Source organism: Lacerta agilis, chromosome Z (assembly GCF_009819535.1).
Source record: "Lacerta agilis isolate rLacAgi1 chromosome Z, rLacAgi1.pri, whole genome shotgun sequence".
Classification (NCBI taxonomy): domain Eukaryota; kingdom Metazoa; phylum Chordata; class Lepidosauria; order Squamata; family Lacertidae; genus Lacerta; species Lacerta agilis.
The window spans coordinates 14,924,651-14,948,944 of NC_046331.1; the positions used below are offsets into that span (position 1 = coordinate 14,924,651).

The 24,294-nt window shown below is 45.1% G+C and overlaps 1 protein-coding gene across 1 annotated transcript; it reads left to right on the forward strand.

The window, feature by feature from the left end:
* Positions 1–1,822: 1,822 nt before the first annotated feature.
* On the forward strand, positions 1,823–23,796 carry PTPA (protein phosphatase 2 phosphatase activator). Its single transcript, XM_033137384.1, has 10 exons — positions 1,823–1,956; positions 5,802–5,905; positions 7,440–7,526; positions 9,650–9,775; positions 11,010–11,127; positions 14,521–14,620; positions 14,910–15,034; positions 15,518–15,618; positions 22,576–22,683; positions 22,802–23,796. The coding sequence occupies exons 1-10, from the start codon at positions 1,932–1,934 to the stop codon at positions 22,874–22,876; spliced, it is 969 nt and encodes a 322-aa protein (XP_032993275.1). The 5' UTR covers positions 1,823–1,931; the 3' UTR covers positions 22,877–23,796.
* Positions 23,797–24,294: the final 498 nt, after the last annotated feature.

A 24,294-nucleotide genomic window follows, 5' to 3' on the forward strand; every position in this document is an offset into this window, starting at 1 on the left:
TTGAACAGCCTGCTGGATCTAGTCCAGCATCCTGTTTTCACCGTGGCTACCCACAGATGTAAATCATGAGTAACGAGCAGGTGTTTTGCTTGGGTGTTTTAGCAGGCAAGGTAGTTTTCCGGGGGGGGGAGGGGGTCCAGAGAGATAAGCAGCAGGGCACTGGTTTTGTGTTTCGTAGCTGCAGGAGTTGGAGGAGTAAAGGATGCGAAATTATGTGAGGTGACCAATGAGGTATCCTCCAGATGTAAAAACAAAATAAAAAATTCCTTCCAGTAGCACCTTAGAGACCAACTTTCCTGTGCATGCACACTTCTTCAGATACACTGAAACAGATGTAGTTGAGTTACAATTCCCATCATCCCCTGCTGGCCATGCGAACAGAGTCTGGGGGGACTTGGAGTTCCAACAATTTCTGGCTTTCACCTATTATACTGTTGTCCTTGAATCCAGCAGTACCAGTTAGCTGCTGGATCAGTCCCGTTGCCTGCCATAAGTTCTTAAATTTTGTTTGCTACCTTTATCATCTTTTTCCAGGAATCACAAGTGGCAAAACTTGCTATAGCACTCAAATCCAGCTCACAGCTTCAAAAGATGTATTTGATTGGCCCCTGGGAGTACAGGATGTTGGACTAGATGGGGTTCTTTGGGTATGGTGCAGCATGGCTCTTATGTGGTGTAGTGGTTAGAGGACTGAGGTGACCCAGGTTTGAAATCTCAGCTAACTGTGAAGCTCATGAGGTGATCTTGGTCCAGCCATTGGCTTTCAGTTTAGTCTACCTTACAGGGGGGTTGTAATAATAAAATGAAAGCAGAGACAACTAAGCTGCATAGCTACAAGTTCCTCAGAGAAAAGATGGTATGAATAAATAGATACGCCACATTTCCCCCCTTGAAAATCCATTTGAGAACTCAGAAGCGGCATTCAAAGCGAACCCAGAAGTTATCTCTACAGAGAATGAGCTGCTATATCTAATTTTCATAAGTCTATGCTTACCTTAAGGCTCCCTCTGTAGGAGATCTCAGTAAGAGATAGAATTTAGAATGACACACTATCTGAACTTCCGGCCAAAATGGAAAGCCAGTCTAGATCACGATCCTTTATGGGCTCAGTGGCGTCGTTCTGTTAGTATTATCTCTATGATACAAGACCTTCTATGTGTTGCCTTGGAAGTTAGAGTTGGGGAGGGGGCGAAATCTCATCTTATTGTCAATCCGGAAGTATGTTCTATATCAGTTCAATTTACAGTACTGTATCTAGATTCCAGGGGCGGGAAGAAACTAAACCGCCCTTCCTCAAGATGGATGCACAAGGGCGCGGAAGTTGGTCAGAGATGTGTTCGATGTAGAGATATAAATGTAGAGGGACACATGTTATCTGGCCTATGTAATGTCTGTATTTTTCTAAAAAAAATGGAAACTGTTATAAATTTGAATATAGAAAGCCATTCTAAATGGTTACTCCTAACTATTGTTGTTTTTACTGAAAATTTTATATTTTTATTCTATTAATGAACCGCTTTGAGGTTGCGTTATTTTTTTAACAATCAAACGGTATACAAATCCCCCGTCTCTCTGATGCTTGGAGAACTCGTAATCCGACCCTGTATGTTAGTCTACTGTTAAAGTCCGCGTCTACGGAGGCGCCCTTAACCGACATGGCCGTGCGAGCGCCTTCTAGGAAGAGAAGCCCGTTTCCACGCCCTTGACCAACATGGCCACGCGGCGGCGGAGGCGGCACCCTAAAACGCAGGACGCGGTGCCCTCTACCAAGATGGCAGCGTCAGGTTCACTCCGCCCGCCCCCGCCCCCGCCCCTGCCCAACCCTCCTCACAGCGACGGCCCCGGTGCCCGTATCCGAGATGGCGAAGCGGCGGTTATTTTCCAGTGTCAGGTGGTGAGAGGTGAAAGGCGTCGGCAGCGGCTCAAGGAAGATGGCAGAAAGCGAATTGCAGCCAGGTAAGGAAGAGAGCCATCCAGCCCCAGCCCCACCTTGGAGAGTGGCCTACTTTGCAGGGTTGTTGTAACCCCTTTCCGTGTCACGGGGACTTGCTCGTGAGGAGGGTTGCTGTGGGGCTACTCAGGACCGGCTCACCCATGAGGCAAAGTGAGGCGACAGGATCCACCAGAGCAGCAGATCCCCATGTCGATCTTTCTCCCACCCCCCACCCCCTTGTTTCTTCTCTTGCCCCTTCCCTGGTGCCATTTTGGGGTCTGACTCAGGTGGCAAAATATATTGGGGCTACTCAGGGTGAGCCTGAGCTGCTTCTGCTACATTCTTTCCATGATAGTGGGTGTTGGCACCCCATAACTGGAACCAAGCCATGAGCTCCCCCCCACCCCCACTGTTTCCAGGGTATGTCCCCAAAGCGAGAGAATGGGCTTTAAAATGGCAAGTGCAGCTTCAGTATAGGAAGTGCCGCATGGCGGGGGAAAATGCTGTAAATAAACTCTAATGTCACACATGCTGCGTAATGAGGTTTGTCCAGGAAAGAGATCTCAAAGATGTAGTGAGGAGCTCAGTGGTGATGTGGACCCAGGTGTGGGGCACCTGTGAATAGCTGGGGGGTGGGGTGGGGTGAAGGGTAAATTCCATGCTCAGGATTGTTAGAAAAGGTGCTGAAAATAAAACTGCCAAGATCATGATACCATTATGTAAATGTAATGCACCGCCACATTTGGGATGCTGTGCACAGTTCTGCTCACTTCACCTAAAGAAATGAAATTGTGGAGCTGGAAAAGGTTCAGAAAAGGGCCAGTGAAATTTTCCAGGGGGTGATTAAAGGTTGCAGTATTTGGGACTTTTAGGGAAAAGGTGAGGAAGAGGCAACTTGACAGAAGTTTATAAAATGATGCACAGCATGGAAAAAGTGAAGAGAGAAAAGTTTTCTCCCCTTCTCTGAACACTAGAACTCATGGGCATATAGTGCAGCTAAATGTTGGAAGATTTACGACAGAATTTAAAAAGTCCTTCACACAGCACATAGTTAGAAACCCTTCCTGTGGTTTCTAGCAAATAGAACTCTGAAGCACTACTGTCTCCAGGCGTGTCTTGCCAAATGTGGAGGCAGAACTAGCCATTGATGGCCTTCTCCACCGTGAATGTGTTCAATCTTCTTTTAAAGCCATCCAAGTTGGTGGTCATCATTGGGTCCTGTGGGAGAGAGTTCCATCGATTAACCATGTGCTGCATGAAAAAGTGCTTTTTTATGTTTCCTGAATCTCCCAGCATTCAGCTTCATGGGGTGTCCATGCAGTCTAGTGCTGTAAGAAAATGAGAAAAAAAATTCTCTATCCACTTTCTTCATGGCATGTATAATTTCATTGAGTGCTTCTGCCTGGCTGGGATGGGTCCCTTGAACTCTGATAATGGCCCTTGCTTGCCCGAATGGATGGAAGAGAGAGATACATGTGCAGAAACTAACCTCTTAAATGACAGTAGAATTTACATTTGTTGCCCTACCCATTTGTTGCCCTACCCACTTTGGCCTGTGGCTCCACCCACCACTGGCAGTCAGACCCTGGGAGGTTGTCCAGAAGGGAATGTAGCCCTCAAGTTGAAAAGGGTTCCCTTGTTTTTTCCCCTAAACTAAATCTTCCTTGCAGGGTTGTTATGAAGATTCTTTTTTGCCCTGCACCCCCAAAATGGGGCTTTCCTCCTCCCTAAAAAAGCTCAACAACTTTGACCTAAACCCCCAAAGGGGTAGATCACAGTCTCTTTGGAGTTGGCCACCCCTGGTTTAGAGTATTGGGGACCAGGCCCCACCCCCCAGACATGAAGGTCATCAGGTGACCTTGGGCCAGTATATCTCTCCCTCAGTCTAACCGACCTCAGAGGGCTGTCATGTGGCTAAAATGCAGAGAATGTGGGATAAGATCCTTGCACAGGGTGCAATTATTTTTGGCAATGAAAGATACAGACTGAATGGCTTTGATGCTTTGACACTCCGCAACCTTACTGGGAGAAAACTTAAGACATTGCCTTTGTGGTTGGGGACTGAAATCCCCTCTCTGTTCCCTGCACATCTTGCCTCCCCCCACCCCACCCGCTGCTTTTCTGTTCCACTTCTTCCTTTCCACGATTCTTGGCTCCCTTGCGGCAATGTGACTACATTCACCTTGTTTTGCTGGAATGGGAATGTAGAGCGGAGCCATTCACCATTGAGAGCCCTCAACTTTAGAAAGGGAGCCTCCCTCTATGCAGGAGCAGGAGGGGATCAGGGGACTTTTGACAAGGCGCTGTGAACCAAACCATCTACCTAGTCTGCTGGTGGTGGGGAGCAGGCTGAGTTCCTGCTGACTTTGCAGCTTGATAATCTGCATTCTCTCTCTCTCCCCCCCCCTACTTCATGGCACTCATCCAAAGGCCTCCAGGGACTTTAGAGTGCTTTGCAAGCTTTAAACCTCCTTTGAAAGCCATCCATGCCAGGGGTTTCTCTCTGGGCTGCAAGTTTGCTCCATTTTTAAGGCCAAACTGGTTTGTGGAGACAGCTATCTGAAAAGCAAGGGCGTCCTGTTTGCATTTAAGCCCTTCTCCTGAGAGCAGTTGCATTAAATTTTACTTGCATGTGCTAATTTATAGAATCATGGAACTGTGGAGTTGAAAGGGACCCCATGGGCCTCTGCAAAGCAGGAATCACAGCTAAAGAATCCCTGACAGATGGCTTTTCAACCTCCAATTAAGGAGACTCCTTTCTTGCAATATGAATCCACTGGTTTTGATCCTGTTCTCTGGAGTAGCAGAAAACAAGCTTGCTCTGTCTTCCAAATGACAGCCCTTCAGATATTTGAAAAAGACTATCGGAACAGTGGAACAGACTTCCTTGGAAGCTGATGGACTCTCCTTTACTGGAGATTTTAAAACAGGTTGGCTCGCCACATGTCAGGGATTCTTTAGCTGTGATTCCTGAATTGCAGGTGATTGGATTAGATGACCTTTGGGGGATCCCTTCCAATTTTCTGTTTCTGTGATGCTATAAGGTCATCCAAGTTGGTAGCTATCTTTGCCTCTACTGTGGGGGTGAGTTTCACAGCTGAACTCTGTACTGAGTGAAGTACTCCCCTTTTTCTGTCCTGAATATTGGATTTTAATCATGCTCCACATAGGGAGTCAATAGGAAAGATACCGGTAAGTGGATTTTCATAGAATCATAGGATCATAGAGTTGGAAGAGACCACAAGGGCCATCCAGTCCAACCCCCTGCCAAGCAGGAAACACCATCAAAGCATTCCTGACAGATGGCTGTCAAGCCTCTGCTTAAAGACCTCCAAAGAAGGAGACTCCACCACACTCCTTGGTAGCAAATTCCACTGCCGAACAGCTCTCACTGTCAGGAAGTTCTTCCTAATGTTTAGGTGGAATCTTCTTTCTTATAGTTTGAATCCATTGCTCTGTGTCCGCTTCTCTGGAGCAGCAGAAAACAACCTTTCACCCTCCTCTATATGACATCCTTTTATATATTTGAACATGGCTATCATATCACCCCTTAACCTTCTCTTCTCCAGGCTAAACATACCCAGCTCCCTAAGCCGTTCCTCATAAGGCATTGTTTCCAGGCCTTTGACTATTTTGGTTGCCCTCTTCTGGACACGTTCCAGCTTGTCAGTATCCTTCTTGAACTGTGGTGCCCAGAACTGGACACAGTATTCCAGGTGAGGTCTGACCAGAGCATAGGGAGTCAATAGGAAAGATAAGTGGATTTTAATAATGGCCTGAAAATATTTTCCTTATAAAGGAGCCCACAGTGTTGAGAATATAGCAACATCTTCACAGTCCAAATGGTTTGAATTCTTTCTCCTTCCAGAATCCCCTGAGGAGGCAGCACTGCCTCCTCCTCACCGAAATTTTATGATCCCCAAGAAGGAAATCAACATGGTTCCCGACATGGGGAAGTGGAAACGCTCACAGGTACAGAATGTTTGGTATATTTCTGGGTAGGTACCATTGCCATGTGGGTTGAGCAGGAAATAGTAGTTCCTGCTGAGGGGTCACTTTGGTATCTCGGCTGTACCATCTGAGACTGAAGTTGGGAGGGGTCTCCCATGTCAAATCAGGGGAGGGGAACCCCTGGTCCTCCACATGTTTCTGAACTGCAACTCCCAGTGTTCTTGGACAGTTGGCCATCCTTGCTGGGGGTGATAGGATTTGGAATCCAACAAAATTCAGAGGGCCACAAATTCAACCCCTCCAGGTTAAATCACGCTCCATGCTTTCTCTCTACATAGAAAGCTAACCTGTCTGGGAGAATGGTCCAACTTAGTCCGTGTTAGGGAGCTAAAAAAATCCAGCTTTCTACTTTCCATCCTTTGCTGCTGCAGAAGACTGCTGTCTGTCAGCACAGAGTTGCTGGGAGGTTGAAGAAGAGTGGCAAAATCTCATTTTCTAACATCCTTCAGTATTGTGGCAGTGAAACACTTTTAACTGACAGCAGCCTGACCCAATCAATCTCTGTCACATTCCTATCAATTTTGTATTCCATAAGAACATAAGAAGAGTCCTGATGGATCAAGCCAAAGATCCATTTAGCCTTGCATCCATTAAATGTTGTTATTGCTTATTAATCGCCTCCTACGTATGTCCCAAGGTGATGCACAAAATATAATAAAAATATAATTTAAAAACCGCAGTTCTCACAGTGGCCTATCAGATGCTTCTGGGAAGCCCACAAACAGGACCCAAGTGCATCAGCAACACTCTCCTTGGTATTCAGAGGCATCTTGGCAGTGGAGGAAGAATATAATGACCATTGATAGCCTTATCCTCCAGAGATTTTTTTTAAAAACTCCTGTTATAAGTACTGAAGACAAGCCTGGTTATTGGATCAGGCCAAAAGGCACCCATGACAGTGGCCATCTTCTCTCACTGCTGGCCCTTCTCATTAGGGGTGATGGGAATTTAGTCCAACAATATCTGGGGCCCGAAGTTGAGAAAGGCTGATTCAGAGGGACACTGCCTCTGACAGTGGAGGTTTAATGTAAGAACCTAAGCAGGGCTCTTTTGGATCAGGTCAGTGGCCCATCCAGTCTGTTCCCATAGTGGCCGACCAGATGCCCATTATGGGAAGTCTGAAAGCAGGACCTCAACACAACAGCAACTCTCCTCACTTGTGATTCCCATCAACTGGCATTCACAGGCACCCTGTTTCCAACAGTTAGCCATTACAGCTAATTCAATGTGACGATTCTTGAAATTTGCAGTTGTTTCATGCCAAATGCTTGTACTCAGTGGCGATTCTGCTGGCCATCTTGACTCCACTGGTGGAAAAGTGGGCAATCAGTCTTAAGAAATGTGCCTTCTCCCTGGCATGCCCACTCTCCATCAACCTCTCTCTCCCCAGGGCAGGATAAGCAACATTGCTGTCTTTTTCATGGAATGTTGTCTGGCTAATGCTCCATTCTTGCTTTCCCTCTCTCTGATATTATTTATTTATTTATTAAAATAGGCTTATGCAGATTACACAGGCTTCATTCTGAAGCTGAATGAAAGCATCAAGGGCAAGAAGCTGACCTGTGAATACAAAGTGTCTGAGGTAAGCCAAAGTGTGAGGGCTCCATGCTCTTCTCTTTTCCAGTCCAGGCTAGCTCTTCTTTCTGTTTTCCACCAAGCTTTTGAATGGGCTAAAATTATTATTTTGGGGGCTGCCGTTGCTGAATTTGTATTTCATCCAACCCTTTTTATTTTTTAGTTTTGAGTTTGATTTTGAGGTTGCTTCATTTATATATTGTTTCCCAAGGCCAAAAATTTCTCCAAGCGTTTGGTGCATCTAGCTCGGAACTGTCTATACTGCCTGGAAGAGGCTCCCCAGGATTTCAGGGAGGGGACATTCCCAGGCCAACCTGGAGATGCCATCAGGGATTGAACCGATGACCTTTTGTGTGCAAAGCAGATGTTCTACTGCTGAGCAATGGCCCCTTCCCCTGAGAAATAAAGCAAAATTTTAGTCCTCTGAATAAATTTGGTTCTGAGTAACAGCCTCAGTTAAAGCTTATTTCTTATACTGAGTCAAACCATTGGTCCAAATAGTTCAGTGTTATCTGCACTGACTTTCCAGGGATTGCAGGCAGGGGGACATTCCCAGCCCTACCTTGAGATAGCGTCAAGGATTGAACCTGCAACCTTCTGCATGGAAAAAAGCTATGCTGCTGGAATCAGCCTTGTACTGAGTCAGACCGATGGTTGTCTGTATCAGTACTGTCAACACTGGCTGGCAGTGGCTCTCCAGGGTTTCAGGCAGGAGTTTCTCCTAGTCCTACCTGAAGATACCATTGAGGAATGAACCTGGGACCTTTTGCATGCAAGGCATGAGCTTTAAGACTTAGATATGCCTCCTTCCCTAAAAATAAAGATTCTAGTCCTCATAGTTCTGAATAAAAGGCTGGATTAAACAAACACAGGAAAATGTTTTAACCTGAGTTGGACCACTTGTCCATCTTGTTCAGGCAGAAGAAAAGATGGCTCTTTGCTTGGAGATAGCATGATGCTGTCGATTTCCCCCGTCACTCTCTCCTCCTGCTGCTCCTGCAATGCTTCAAGGGCCAGAAAAGCTGCTGGACTTGGCACTTCCCCACGCCCTTCTGACACAGCAAAGGATCGAATTCAGGCTTGGGAGACTAGAGGATTTTTCACGCACGAGGCCTCCGGCAAAGTCAGAGGAGTTGCTCCTGCTGTTTTTGTCCTTTGTCTACTCTTAAAGGAGAAATTCCTTCCCTGAGTATATGCTGCCCTTTGGAGCTGCAGCATTGCAGGCCCCTACCCCCCCATGTTTCAGGAACGGAAAATCCCCCACATCCCGAATGAACATGTTTAAAAAGTATATACAAGAGGATCTGCAGGGCATCTTCTCTTCCTGAAAAGAGTTGGTTCCTATTCACAGCACTAGCCAGCCCCCTTCTTGGAACTCCATTCTGTACACCTCTTCTGAGTTTCATTTTTTGTTTTTGTTTTGAAAAGAACGCTCAGCATTGTGCTAATCTTTGTGGGGTGTGTGGGGGAAAGGGTTGCCTTATTGGTTGTATTTTTTATTAATAAATAATAATTATAATAATAATTATGTAGTGGTTGGAGTTATAGACCAGGACCTGGGAGAGACCAGGGTTCAAATACTCCCACCTGGCCTTGAAGCTCACTGGCTGTGACCTTGAGCCAGTCACTGCCTTTCTCAGCCTAACCTACCTCACAGGGGTAGGAGGGAACCATGTATGCCACCTTGAACTTCTTGATGGAAAAAAGGTGGGATATACAGTGGTCCCTCGGTTTTCAAATGTAATTCGTTCCGGAAGACCGTTCGATTTCCGAAATGTTCAAAAACCGAAAACTCAATATCTGACAGCTAGGCCTCCGGATCTTGCACTCAGCAGAAGCCACGTGGCATGTTCAACTTCCGAGATGTGTTCAAAAACAGAAGCATTTACTGTACCTCCGGGTTTACGGTGTTCGAAAACCAAAATGTTCGACTTCTGAAATGTTTGAAAACCGAGGTACCACTGTGAATGCAATAGATGAAATAAATAAATAAGAAATAGTAAGTTCTGCCAATAATCAGCTTGGGGTGTGTGCCGATGTTTTGAAACATTTGGCCTCTGGTGAGCAGGATGTGTGATGTGTTTGTGTCTGCCTTCTGCCTAAGTAGACTCCTCTCCCTTCTCTTGCCAGCCAATTGAAAAGCTGGTTGATCTCCTGGACACGCTTGACAGGTGGATTGACGAGACCCCACCGGCGGACCAGCCATCTCGCTTTGGGAACAAGGCTTTCCGGACGTGGTACACCAAACTGGACCAGGTAAAGCAGTACGTGTGTGTCTGCGTCTGTTTCTGTGATAGTGAATGGAGTTGCCCAATTCTCTTCTAGCTTCATTTTCATAGAATTATAGAATTGTAGAGTTGGATTGTAGAGTGTCATATGATTGTAGAGTGTCCTATGATTCAGGTATTGCCTTAAAGCCACTTGCTTTTGGTTGGTTTCCTCTGCACACGTTCCTGCTTGTCAACAATCTTTTTAAACTGTGGTGCCCAGAATTGGACACAATATTCCAGGTGTGGTCTAACCAAGGCAGAATACAGTGGTGCTATGGCTTTGCTTGAACTGGATTTTGTTCACGGCCAAAGGAAATCTTTTTATTTGGCTCTTGCATTGAAGGGGAAAAGGTTCTACCTTTGGCATAGTTTGACTTGCTTATTTTCCTGTGTGTACAAAAGCACCTAGATATGCCTGTCCTCTTCCTCACCACCACCTGGCAGTCTGATTTGGTACTGCCTAACAAGAGCTCTACCATGTTGACTCTGTTTTTTATTTTTTGTGTCATATAATTTATACACCACTTATTTTTTTTAAAGCCCCCAAAGCTGTTTACAACAAGAATAAAACAATAAAATTATCAGTAAAAACAACTCTTAAAACATTCAAAAAATAAAAGCAATAATAAAAAATAAAATAAAATAAAAGCAAAATAAAAATAAAAGCAATAAAAATAAAATAAAAGCAAAATAAAAATAAACAATAAAAATAAAAATAAAATAAAAGCAGCAATAAGCTTAAAACCAATGCAGACACTCACACGTGTTATACTTGTTAGGCTTGTCTAAGAACAAATGTTTTTTGCAGGTGCCAAAACCATTCAGTGAAGGTGCCTACCTGGTGTCAATAGGCAGGAAGTTCCAAAATGTGGGCGCTGCCACACTAAAATGTCTTCTAAGTTGGCTCTGAGATGCATGGTGAATTATTATCAAGGGATAGCAGCCTCTTTTCAGTAAACACAAATAAAATATTTTGGCACCTTTAAAAAAGGAAAAGAAAAGAGACTAGCAGATTTTTTAACTCATAAACTTCTCCACCTTTTTGATTAAAAAAAACCCTGCTTAGTGGTGAAATCTCCCCAATTACATTAAAAGAGGAGCTGAAAGCTGTAAGAAAAAGGGGGTGGGGAGAGAGAAGGGCAGTGATATGACGCTTCTCAAAGTCTGAGTGTGGGAATACCACCTGACCAACCTAACACTCTGGCTGTTTGTTCCTTTAGGGGGCTGAGAACCTGGTGGCCACTGTGGTTCCAAGTGAGCTGTCAGAAGCCATCTCCGAAGTGGCAGTGTACCTGAAGGAGTCCGTGGGCAACTCTACTCGTATTGACTATGGGACAGGTATTTGTCAGGGGATGAGTAGACTGACCTGGAAGCTTTTCTCCACCCTCCCTGCTTCAGTAAAGGGGCTTGGACCATCCCAGGTGGCCTGCTAGATGTCTTCAAATCTGCTTTGCTGATGCCTCTGGGAAACCTGCAAGCTGGACAGGCTGTTCCTTGGCAACCAGTAGTCAGCAGCAAAATGCCTCCGATTATAGAGGCACCCATTGAGCCATCAGAACTGATTGCTGTTGTGGGGTGGTCAGCACCCATCTTTTATGGCATCCTGCTCCTAAAGAGATTTCCCTCTATTCCCAGCAAGACTCAGAGATTGGAGAGGGAGCAACAAGGGGCTCTTTGTGCTGTTTCTGCTTAGACGTGGTGTTGCAAAATTTGTTTTGCATTCAAAATAGTGCCTGCTTCTGCAGGAAGAGGCTTTCTCAGAGGGACATTTGCTTGACTGCTAATGTTTAATAAAAGCAATGGACATTAAAATGACTGCTGATCTTCAAAATGCCCACGGGCAGGGCAAGCAGATTTGGTGTGCCAGTTAAATGTTTTGAAACTCCCACCTCCAGGCAGGTCTGTTGTCTAGTCGGTTGCAAAACTGCTGTTGGTCACAAGAGGGTGCTATTGTATTGCTGTTAAAATGAGGATTGTTCAATGGCGGTTCTCACTTTGTATGGCAAGCCTGCTGCTTTTCCTTTTGGGGTTGATAGTTGTAAAGGTTGTTGATTTCCTCCCTCCTCTTTTTTTTACTGAATTTTATTGAAAACTTTCAGTGGACAAAAAATGAAACAAAAACAAAAAGGTGCTTGAAACTGTAATACAATACAATACATAAGTATATAAGTAATAACAAAATAAAATAAAAAATTCCTTCCAGTAGCACCTTAGAGACCAACTAGGAATTTTTTTATTTTATTTTGTTTTGACAATGGCAGACCAACACAGCTACCTACCTGTATATAAGTAATGTTATTATTCCAATGAGTATACGATTATTAACAAGTCATTATAATTTTTATAAATGCATTCCAAATATCATTATCTTTATCCACGCACAATCTGCATCTTAAAAGCAGTCCATTCATATATTGCAAGAGTTGTCATATCTTCTATCCATTGATCAAAGGGTGCCTTTGATCCTAATAGCACAGTATTAGCTTTCCATTGAATCAATATCAGTCTTTTGGCAGAAGTAAGGGCTCAGAGAGTCCATCCACTCTGACCAGTTGTCAAACCCCTTATCATTGGTATGTGGTTTAGGATAATATTATCATCTGACAATTTTAATGTACACCCCCCCAATAGTGTTTATACATCCTAATACTTATCTCCAAAAAACTGTAGGTGCATAAACCATGCATTCCTTTTTATAAATGATATCACTGGTTGTGCTCTAATTGCCAACATTGTTGTTAAAATCTTTATATAAATGTTAAATTAATGAAATTGGGTGGTAATGAGCACGTTGAGTGTGGTCTTAGTCTGGTTTTGATATAACAGTAATATTTGCTTGATTAAACGTCGTTGACAGAATTCCTTTATCAAATACTGTATCTCGTCATATAAGTGACAAAGTTTTGGTGCTGAAAGATCTACATATATTTTATATTGCTCAATAGGAAATCCATCTAAGTGTTTTACCACTAGCCAACTATAAAATTGTTTGCTTGATTTTTATTTCAGATTTTGGGGTTATTAATAGTTGTTTCTGTATATCATTTAGATATGGTATTTTTTTTAAAAAAAAACCCTATATCTTCATTCACTATTTTCTTTTGATTGTTATATAATTCTGAATATTTTTTTAAAAAATTGATTAGTAATAGTGATTGAATTTATATATATTTATTCTATTGAATTTTTATATAATTTTTCTATTGACTTTTTCTATTTTTGGATATATAATGTAGTTCCTAAAAATTCCGACAAGTTCAGAAATCCCGCAGACACTTAGCTGATCCGTTAAACAGAGTATGCACATAGTTCCCAGATTGGGAATAAGCCTCAATGCCGTCAGCAGAAAGAATTTCTTTTAAGTGCTTGTGTGAATGAAACAAAACCTTATAAATAGCATTTTATTTTTAAAAAAACAAGTTGCAAAAAATAAAATAAAATGAAGAACCGCACCACAAATAGCAATGAAAAAAATAAAAAAAGAAGAAGAAAAAACAAAAATACAAGAGAAAAAAGAGAAAAAGCAAAAAATTGACCTTTTGTTTGAATCAAGTTTGTGGCATCCCTCTATTCTTAACATTGAAATTACAGATGACTCTTAAGAAGAGAATAACATTAATAAAAAGAAGAAAGGGGGGGAGCCACCTTAAAATATTTTGCAGAAAGAAAGGAAAAATGCCTAAGCACTTAATTCATGACAAAATATGCTTTAGTATATGCTTTCCTGCTTCCTACATTTCTGCCCTTGGCGATTGAAAGGTCTTCTGTTCTCTTGAATGTAGGGGTGGGGGACCTCCAGCCTGTGGTCCAGATGTGACCTGCCATACCTTCCCATTGGATCTAGCAGGCTGTTTACCTTGATCCATGCCCCACTAGCCCCATACCTGACATCATATGTGTGGCAGGTAGGCTGGAGAAAGTAGGATTGAGCTTTCCTGTGCATTAGCTGACATGCACAGGGTTCAGTCCTGCTTGGGGAGCTTCTCTCCACCTCCCCATCATCAAGTGCCAACTTTACCAGGTAGGCGGGACAACCCACCTGTTAAATCATCAGACATCATTATTGTGCCAGATAATTGACTGGTGGGTGAGATAAAGACTTGGCCTCCAAGGACAAAAACACTTACTTCCCCATCTTAAACAATGTTGCTTATTTGCTTACACTCATCCTGTGTATCCCAGCTCTCCAGATTAAGATTGGAAGCTCCTTCAGGCATAGACTTGTCTCTCCTTCACCTTAATGTGTGTGAAACTTGGTGTAGCCCCACATTCATAGGTGTCTCTGCATAAATGGTTCAGAAATGCTGCCTCCTTTACTACAGACCCTCTCAGGTGCTGAGGTCGGCAGAGGGGGCTGTCAGGGAGGGGCTTTTCTGTGGTGGCCCCTAAGCTGCAGCGCTCATTCCCTACAGAGGTGTGCCTAGCACCTTCATTGCACAGTTTACAACAAATGCTGAAGACACACCACTTTATCCTGGTCTTTTGATACTTGAGGTATATATTTTTTTAAGGACCCACCTTATTTCTGTGATTGTAAATTGTTTTAAACTGTTTTTAGTATTGTGTTTTAATACTGTCATCCAACCTGGGACTTTAGGGTGAAGGGTGGGAAATAAATAAATAAATAAATGTAGTCATGTTAACATGTAGCCCTCCAAAGCGTCAAGCAAGTGCAGAGTGTTTTCGTCCCCTGTCCTGAAAATTGTTCCCCTTCCTGTGCTTTCATCTCAGGTCATGAAGCAGCATTTGCCGCCTTCCTCTGCTGCCTTTGCAAAATTGGAGTACTCCGGGTGGATGACCAGCTGGCCATTGTCTTCAAAGTGTTCAACAGGTGAAGCTGGTGGGGGGGGGGTAAAAATTGACCCTGTAGTATCTGAAAGTGGGTTTTTAATAATGGCTCAGCCGAGGAGAGGACGAAGCCTCTGCTGCAATCTTGCATGAGAGGGATGGGGGTGGGGTGGAGAGAAGAATAAGTAATCACTCTCACCACCTTATGGTCAAGAGGGCAGTGAGAGGCTCAAAGGCTTTGTAAGCAAGCCCTCATGAGAGCACCTTAGAGAGGCTTCCCTGGGGAGTAGTCATTTATTTAATAGAATTTAACAATCCCCCTCTTCCTCCAGGTATTTGGAAGTCATGCGGAAGCTGCAGAAGACCTACAGAATGGAACCGGCTGGCAGCCAAGGAGTCTGGGGCTTGGATGACTTCCAGTTCCTGCCCTTCATATGGGGCAGTGCACAACTGATAGGTAACCAGGGAAAGCTTCCCCAATGCCAACTCCATCTGCCCCCCAACCAGGGCTTATTCCATTAAAAAAAAGAAGAAAATAATAATTTTTCAATCAGGCACCCTAAGGCAATTTGCACCCTCCTTTCCCGCATTTTCTCCATTGCCTTGCATGGGAAGTAATGGTCAAAGTGATCTCTCTGTTAACTTGCATGGGGGTCCTCAAACTGTCTGGTGGGAGAAGCAGCTCCTCCCCTCGCCCTTTCCTTTGCTATTTGTAATTCTGATCAAAGCTCACAGTACTGCCAACCTCAAATATTACCCGTGCTCCCTGTTAATGAGTGATCAAAAATGCTTCTGTTGAATAAGAAGTGATGATGGGCTTGTACCTAGAACAATTCTCTAACCCCCAGTTTGCCACACTAAGCTGGGAGGATGGGGTGGTCCCGATAAGTCTTCAGCATCTAAATGAAAACTGCCCTGAAACATAATGCTTCCTTCTCAGATCACCCAAACCTGGAACCTCGACATTTTGTGGATGAAAAAATGGTGAATGAAAACCATAAAGACTTCATGTTTCTTGAGTGCATCCTATTCATTACAGAGGTGAGACTGAGTCCCACCCCCCACCCCAATCTTTGCTACTGAATCATTTTATGAGATTTTTCAAAGATGCATACTTTTGTAGATTCCTGCATTGAAGGGGGTTGAACTCAATCACCCTTGGGGATTCCTTCCAACTGTGCAGTTTTATGGTTCTATGCCAGATCATATCTGGGCTTCTCCCCTCCTCTTCCCAACCCTTCTATCTGCGCTTTGTGAGATCTCCTTTCTGACATTCTTATGGGCCAAGTTCCAACAGTATCAACCTCAAAGCAAATTAGCAAAATAGAGAACCCCAAAGGCAGAGAACTCAGGAAGCTGAGAGAGAGAGAGGAAGGTAGAAGCAAAGGAGAGGAATGTACCCCTGCAAATAGCACGAGCTTCTTTGGCATCTTGGCCACTGTAAGAACAGAATGCTGGACTAGATGGGTCTTTGGCCTGATCCAGAAGCCAGGCTCTTATTTCCTCTAGGCTTCCCGGCACCTGGTGGATACCTAGTTCTTTAAGGCGTCTGAAAGGAATTGAAACTGCTGAAATGCTAATGTTATGGTACAAATTACAGTGCAACAGCATTTGGAATAATGTGTAGAGTTCTGGCCATCAGCCTCAAAACGGATGTTGTAGAGTTGGAAAAGATTAAGAAAACAGCAACCAGAATGAACAAGGTTGTGTGTGGAGTGACTCACCTTTGAAGAAAGATGGCAGTGTTTGGGACTTTTTAGAGAATGTGGATAGAAAAGCCTAATTTAAAGTGGGGGAAGGACCATAATTCAATGGTAGAGTACCTGCTTTGTGAGCAAAAGGTTCCAGGCTGAATCCCCAATGACATCTCCAGGTAGAGCTGGGAATGTCCCCTGCCTGAAACCCTGGAGAGCTGCTGTCAGTTGGTGCAGGCAATACTGAGCCGGATGGGCTAATGGGCTGATTCAGTGTTCTTCCTTAATTCAGCCCTTTATTCAGAACCATGAGGACTAGAATCTTATTGGGGGGGGTGCCGTGGCTCAGTGGTAAAGCTTCTACCTGCATTGCAGGTGGAAGGCCCCAGGTTGATTTCCCAGTGACATCTCCGAGTAGGGCTAGGATGTGTCCTGCCTGAAACCCTGGAGAGCCTCTGCCAGCCAGTATAGAGAGTACTGAGCTAGATGGACCAGTGGCCCAACTCAGTATAGAGCAGCTTTCTATGTAAAGCCTTGCCCTGGCAGTTTGCAGAGGGCTTCATGGTCCTCATTCCATAGCGTCTTGTGTATGGATGGTGGTCGTTCCTGTTTAATTTTTTAAAACAAAGTTATTAGGGAAGGGAAGAAATGATGTTGCATGACTTGCCCAGGGCCACCCAGCAGGGTGACTCTTTTCCAGCTGGGCCTGAGTCCAACCTGCCCTTTTTTGTGGATCATACTGGCTTTCCTTGAGCTTAAGACCCACCTGATATTTGCAAACCCTGCCCTTAGGGGTGCAATGGAATGTGCTCCCTCTTCCCTCTCCTCCTTGCTTCTTTGGAAAGCATTCACAATGTTTTGAGCTTGGGTGCTCTCCCAAAAGAAACATCTCTTTAACAAAGGGCTATAGCTTAATTATCTTTCTCCTTGGTGGGCATTGCCCTTTTGCCTTTCCCTGTGCTAGGCCACTAGATGGCACCAGAGTACTATTTGTGGTGTCTGCCAGCATTGAGAGCCGTCTATCAGCCTCTAGTGGATGTGCATGAGCATTGCAACACAAACAAAATAGCATGGAAGGAATTTTATTTACAGGTTCTACCCATAGAGGGGAAACAACCCTCTAGTTCCTGCTTCCAAACTCCATTGCTCAAGAAGCATACTCAGTTGATTGGTGGAGCCCCTTCAAGTTACAGCTGTCATACCAAAGCAATCATATGGGGAAAATATGACTATTGCCCCAATCTCTTGTTTCCCTAAACAGGGCACTGTTCCGATGTTAGCTACTTGCCTGAGTTTGGACCTAGACATCCTGGTGGTGCCATCTGGGTATTGCTGGACTCTTAACTCCAATCATCCATGGCCATTGGCCATGCTGGCTGGCAGTAGGGGTGGTGGGAGCGCTGCCAGCCTGGGGAAGGCTGGGTTGGTTGTTGGATATTTTATTTTTATTTTTTGAAACTTCGCCCTTGCCTGTATGTATCTTCAAATGCTAGAACAACATCCCTTTCAAATCACTCCCCTTGTTCCCCTGGGGTTGGGGAACATAAGAAGAGCCTGCTGGATCAGGCCAGTGGCCCACCTAGTCCAGCATCCTGCTTTCACAGTGGCCAGCCAGAAGCCCACTAGTGGCAGCCCAAAAGCAGAACCCAGGGCCAAGAGCACTCTCCCCTTCCTGTGATTCACAGCAACTGGTATTCAGAAGCATTGCTGCCTCCAACCACGAGGGCAAAGCATAGCTGTCATGGTTAATAGCCATCAAATAGCCCTCTCCTCCTCCATGAATTTGTCCAGTCATCTTTTAAAGCCATCCAAGTTGGCGACCATTATTGCCTCCTGCGGGAGCTAGTTCCGCAGTTAAACTCTGTGCTGTGTGAATAAATCCTTTCTTTTATCCGTCCTGAACCTTGTAGCATTCATCATCATTGGATTCTTGCGACTTCTACTGTTACGAGGGAGGGTGAAGGCGACAGAGCAGATCTGAGAGCATGAAAAGCAAATGTTGGATTGACTATTTGCAAGTTCTGCCCGAGTTGGCGTTCTTTTTTTAAAAAAACCCTAGAGAAGGGCAGGGCAGCCCCTTTCCCTATTTCACTCTGCATCCCAAATTTGGAGGTTTTTTTGGGGGGGGGGCAAGGGAGGCTGGGCTCTGTTTTCAGCTGGTAAGGAAGCAAATGACAGGAAGGTGCTGTGTTGAGCTTGCCCCCCCTCTCCCTCCCTCCCCGCCAATACCTCCCTCCTCATTTTTTTTTTAACCGACAGAGGAACCTTTTACAAAAGGCTTATTCTCTCGGGAACGGAGAGGCAGGAACGCAGCGTCTGTGAGTAATTTCCTGCTCAATATGGCTGCCCTGACTCACTCCGTTCCCCTGGGGTCACTGCGGGTCTGTGGCGCTCCCGCTCTCTCACTCCCTCCCCCTCCTCCCCCCCCCACTCTGCTTGCCTACTTTTCTTCTCTCCCTTTGTGGCTAGAATGAGCCACAGGGTTCTCTGCGTGTGTGTTTGTGTATGTGTGTTAGTTTTTTCCTCCTCCCTATCCCCCCCCCTTTTCCTACTTCCAAACAATAGCAAAAGGGCTTCAGCGAGAGCAGATGTTGGTTTGGAAAAGCTGTGCCCGCCTGGGTGGGGTGTTGTTTGTGTTCTAGTTCTTTGGGCGCACAAGAGTCTGGTCCTCGCAAGTCAACCTGTTTTTCTTCATTTTTTTCAAGAGGCAATACCCATTTTGAATGCCACCAGCAATCTGTCTGAAATTTTAAAGCCTCGAGGGCCAGGATATGGGTGATCAGGAGGGGACCAGCTTTCTTTGCACTACACAGACAGGGTGGCGATTGTTACCGAAAAGCCCCAACGTGAAGCCCACAAACAGGACCCTAGCACAAGAGGAGCTCTCCTCTCCTGCAGTTTCCAGCAGCTAGGTATTTAGAAGTACTTCTGCCTCCATCTGTGGAGGCAGAGCATAGCCACTGTGGTTAGTAGCCATTGATAGCCCTCTCCTCCTCCATGAATTTGTCCAATCCTCTTTTAAAGCCAACCAAGTTGGTGGTCATCACAGTTCAATTGCCAGCATTTCCAAGATGGGCTGGGCAGGTCACCTGCCTGGAGACCCAGCTTAGGCAATGCTGAGCTATACAGACCAATGGTCCTGGCTTGGTATGGATAGGATAGGATAGGATAGGATAGGATAGGCCCTGAGGATCATCTGTTCCAACCTCCTGCAATGCAGGAATATGCAGCTGTCCCTTACGGGGATTGAATCTGCAACCTTGGTGTTATCAGCACCACATTCTAACCAACTGAGCTTCTTTTTTTCTAAGTTCAGGGACTTCCTACCCCCAAAGCCCATGACCTGTTAACTGCACTGTGGAAAGTATGAGAAACCGCAGGTGCAACTTCAGCATTTCCCCAAGTTCTTGAAGATTAGGAGCTTGCAACAGTAATGGTTTGCCCCAGTGCAAAGGCATGCTCTTTTACTTTCCTTGATTTTTCATATCCCTCTCTTCGGAAAATGCCATGGCTCCATTAACATGCATAATGCCCCTGAATGGCCATAGCTCAGTGATTAAAGGACCTGCTTTGCATGCAGAAAGTTCCAGATTTAATCCTCACAGGCACCTGCAGGTAGGGCCAGGAGAGACACCTTGTCTGAAACCCTGTGCCAGCCAGTGAAAATAGTCCTGAGCTAGATGAGCCCCAGTGGTCTTGCTTTCTGTGGACGGCGCTGCACTGTGCTGTCTCTTCAAAGAAGGAAACTTAGTACAGTCGTACCTTGGAAGTCCAATGGAATCCGTTCCAGAAGTCAGTTTGACTTCCAAAACGTTCGGAAACCAAAGCGCGGCTTCTGATTGGCTGCAGGAATCTCCTGCAGCCAATCATAGGCCGTGGAAGCCCTGTTGGACGTTCGGCTTCCAAAAATAGTTCACAAACTGGAACAGTCACTTTGGGGTTTGTGGCGTTTGGGAGACAAAACGTTTGAGAACTAAGCTGTTCAAAAACCAAGGTGCGACTGTATTTTAACCCACTGAGGGCTGAGCTCTTGACGGCTATCATGAGGAATTGCAGCCTACATTTTTGTTCTGGGAACTCAGGTGCCCGTCCTTCTTTATGCAAGGGGGAAGCTTCCTGGGAAAAGTTTGGCCTGTCTTATTTTTTCTGGCGCTCATGTACGCTGACAGGAAGTGGGACTTAACATCCATTGCAGCTGTTGGGGGTGGACAAAGGATATTCTTTTTGTGGCTTCCTTTCTTTTTCCTTTTTACCCAGAGTGCTTCAGTGCTGAGGTCTCCAGATTCTATACATTCTCGCCCTCCGCTCCCAAATATCCCTGTGTGCACATGAACACCCACCCACCCACATCTTCCTATATACATTTACATGTAGCCCCCATTGGAAGGTTTGTAGTGCCACATCACAATCCTGGATTTGCAGGAAGGAACAACTCAACAGGCCACAAAAGTGAGCTTAGTAGTTGCATGAGATGAGAAGGAGAAGCTTTTCTTTAGCTGTGATTCCTGCATTGCAGGGGGTTGACGTAGATGCCCATTTGGGCCCTTTATAGTTCTACGATTATTTGAGGGGTTAATGTGGAGGGAATGGCCAAGGACTTGGTGAGCAGAGGAACCGCTAGTACCAGTATATATCTATATGCATAGACAGATGAACACACAGACACTGTGGGATGCTTTTTCACTTGTACAAACCTACCTGTAGTAACAAAACTATTTGGGCTTCCTGCACTGGAGAAGTAAGTTCAGAAATGCGGTCTCACCCCCTCCTGCTTTTAGGGGATAGCCGTGACTGTTTTGGCAGTTTTGGATTTTGGAAGGGGGAGGAAGTGAGGGTTTCTTCTTCTTCTTCAAAACACCCCTGCATTGTCAAAAGTTCCTTATTTTCCCAAGTTCCTTTTTTGGCCTTGTGGTTGGTGATGTCACTGAAACTTCCCACAACAAGTTTGTCTCCATTCCCCCTGCTTTCCCTTGAGAGTAAGTTGCAATCTCTGGGTGTGTCCAGAATCTATTTCTCTCTTCCGCCCCCCCCCCCACTCCCACTCCAGTCTCAAACTGAGTTCCCCCCATCCTTGTTTTCCCCTAACCTTGTCTGTGGGTTATCTTGGTCTCTAGAAACTGTTGTATTTTATTTAATAATACTTTATGGATTTACACCTCGCTCTTCCATTAAAACAACAACCCACTAACAGTCAAAGCAAAACATCTGTCAAACCAACAGTCCGTTGTTGTTGTTGTTGTTGTTGTTGTTGTTGTTGTTGTTGTTGTTGTTGTTGTTGCCGTTGTTGCCCAGGACATTAAACGGACACACAATTTAAAAACAAGGCAAAAGCATCCTAAAGCAGATCAAAACATTTCAATCCATTTTAGAGTTAGAAACATTCCTAAAGCAATTACAATTAAAACTAAAACGTCATTAAAAACATTTAAGTTCAGCAACAATGTTTTTTAAAATATATGAGTAGCAGAAAACAATCTAGGGTGGTGGTTCGATGACAAGAGCATCAAAGGACTGCTAAAGAAGGATAAGGAGATTGTGGCAGTCATGCTTTTGAATCTCAGTTGCTGGCAGGTGCAAGAGGGGAGAGTGCTCTTGTGCTCAGATCCTGCTTGCGGGTTTCCCAGAAGAGGCATCTGGTTGGCAACTGTGAGAACAGATGCTGGACTAGATGGGTCAGCAGAGCTCTTCTGATGCTCTTAAAACATTCTAAAAGCAATTATGAATTTTTTAAAAAAATCTATCCAATGATATTGGGATTGTCAGGAGCAGTCTTTTTTAGCTATCAAATGCCTGGGTAAACAGGAATGTTTTAAAATTTCTCTTGAAAGCAGAGGGAGACAGGATGCACATTGTTAGGGAAGGCATTTTGCAATGGGAGAACCAACACCAAAAAAGCCCCATCGCAGGTCAGCGTCAGGTTTTGTTTCCATTCTGCGTAGTAAATTTAGGTGGCTATAAATGATGGTGATCAATAAGGAGAATAGAATAATTGAATCATAGAACTGTAGTGTTTGGGTCCCTTCATTGCAGGGAGTTGGACTAGGGTCATGTCAGGAGGAGGAACAGCAGGTTCCAATACTGGAACCAGGCTAGAGGGAATGGTGTAAGCACCAGAGCTGCCCTGCCCTTGCATTTCTGCAGAGCAGATTTCATCGGTCTGGATGGTTGCATCCAGTGGGAAATAGGGAGTGCAGATCAAGTAGCTGTGTGGTTAAGGACATTGGGGACATCCTGTCCAGTGGTGGTCTGGAAAGGGGTGTGCCAGTGCCTTGTGGTGATGGCTTGTCTGTGTCTTGTCTTCCAGATGAAGACAGGCCCATTTGCTGAGCACTCCAACCAGCTGTGGAACATTAGCGCTGTCCCTTCATGGGCAAAGGTCAACCAAGGCCTCATTCGCATGTACAAAGCAGAGGTAAGGTCAAAGCAGAGGGAGGTGGGCCCGGAGCAAAGCCTCTCTCCAGCTCAAGTTGTGGGGTGGGTGCGTGGGTGTTGAAAGAGGCCCCAGCCAAATGTTCTTTTTGTCTTCCCAGTGCCTGGAGAAGTTCCCTGTGATCCAGCACTTCAAGTTCGGCAGCCTCCTCTCCATTCAGCCTGTTCCATCTTAAGGAGGTTTTGGAGGGTATTCTTTCCCCCATTTCTGGAAAAAAGAGAGGGGGTCAGAAAACACTGGAGAGAGCAGGGAGAAGGGCCAGAGCTCTCCCCATTCAGCCCCACCCCCACCCCTCAGGCAATGCAGTCCATTCATTTCCACGGATTATTTTTCCCCAACTTTTGGGGGTGCGGGAGAAACCACCAGGAAGATTTTCTGATGCTCTTAAAGACCCCTTCCCCTACATTTTGAAGAAGGGAAAACCCGCCTTGGAATGTGATCCCATGACTTTTAACACTGGACCACAACAGTATGTGCCCTCTCTTTCGCTTTCTCCCCTCATGCACAGGACTATCCTTTGCACCCAATGCTTTTGTTCTATTTTATATCTATATTTTTAAAAAGCTTGCTGTATTCCAGTCTGGGGAATCCAGTCTGATATCATCCTGAGGGGCTCCACATTTCCTGTCTGAGGCCTCCCTAAATGTTTTTATTCCTGGTTGCAAAAGGGGGCATCTGTGTCCCCCCCCCCCCGCCATATTAGTTGTGGATCCTGTCTACATCATCAAAACTTGTCTCTAACCTACTTGAGCTGTGACTTGGCTCCTTCACAGAGAAACCAGGGGCTAGTAGTTTAGGGAGGAAATGGGGTGCTCTCCCCCCCCCCCCGATTTCCAGTACTGTTGCCAAACTAAATGTGTTATGTTTTTGGAGAGAGGCAGGACCATCAGTTCAGCTTCAAGCTGGTTCAGATGCATCCCATTTCATGATCCCCTTGGAGGCAACATGTTGTCAAGTGCTCCCTCCTGCAGGTTCCTCGCAAACAGGTTCACAGAACATTTTTGCAGGCACCAACTCAAAAAAAACTACCCTCCATCCACATACGAAGAGGGTTTGTCGGGGGTTGAGGCAAAGCTTTTGGGTGATCTTTGCAATCAAAAGTCAGAGAGGTGTTCAAGAACGTGGCTGTATGCTCCCCTTGCAAAGTCTGCTGGGCAGCTTCAGAAAGACTTGGGCTTTACTTCATTCAACTGAGGCAGCACTCAGGGCATTTTGCCACACTTGGCAGGGCTCTTAACAATTTGGTTGAGTGCTGCCTGGGTCCTACCTACACCATGCAAAGTTTTGTGCAGGTGATAATTAATTTTGGCTTGTATTTTTATAGAGGGTTGCTTGAGAGCTTCTTTTCCTAGGAGCTAGTAGAAGAACTGACAGCCAAAGGTTTGCTAGGCTGAGCAAAACTGGTTTGAGCTCACTGGGAACTGTCCCAGCTCTAAACTAGGCAAAAGACCTTGCCGTGCCCTGCCTTGGTGTTAATCCTTTGCTTCTTTCAACCACAGGATCACCCTTCTAGTTACTAAATTCTGATGGTAGGTTATTTTTTATTTTGCTTGTTGGAGATAGCCTTTAAAAATAATAATTTTAGGCATTGCC

What these genes read in the sequence shown, in the direction of transcription:
- PTPA (XM_033137384.1), top strand. Translation starts at nt 1,932, where the DNA reads ATGGCAGAAAGCGAATTGCAGCCAG. An exon ending in TCGTATTGACTATGGGACAG is followed by an intron (nt 11,128 to 14,520) that starts GTATTTGTCAGG and finishes CTTTCATCTCAG; the next exon opens with GTCATGAAGCAGCATTTGCC. An exon ending in GGGCAGTGCACAACTGATAG is followed by an intron (nt 15,035 to 15,517) that starts GTAACCAGGGAA and finishes CTTCCTTCTCAG; the next exon opens with ATCACCCAAACCTGGAACCT.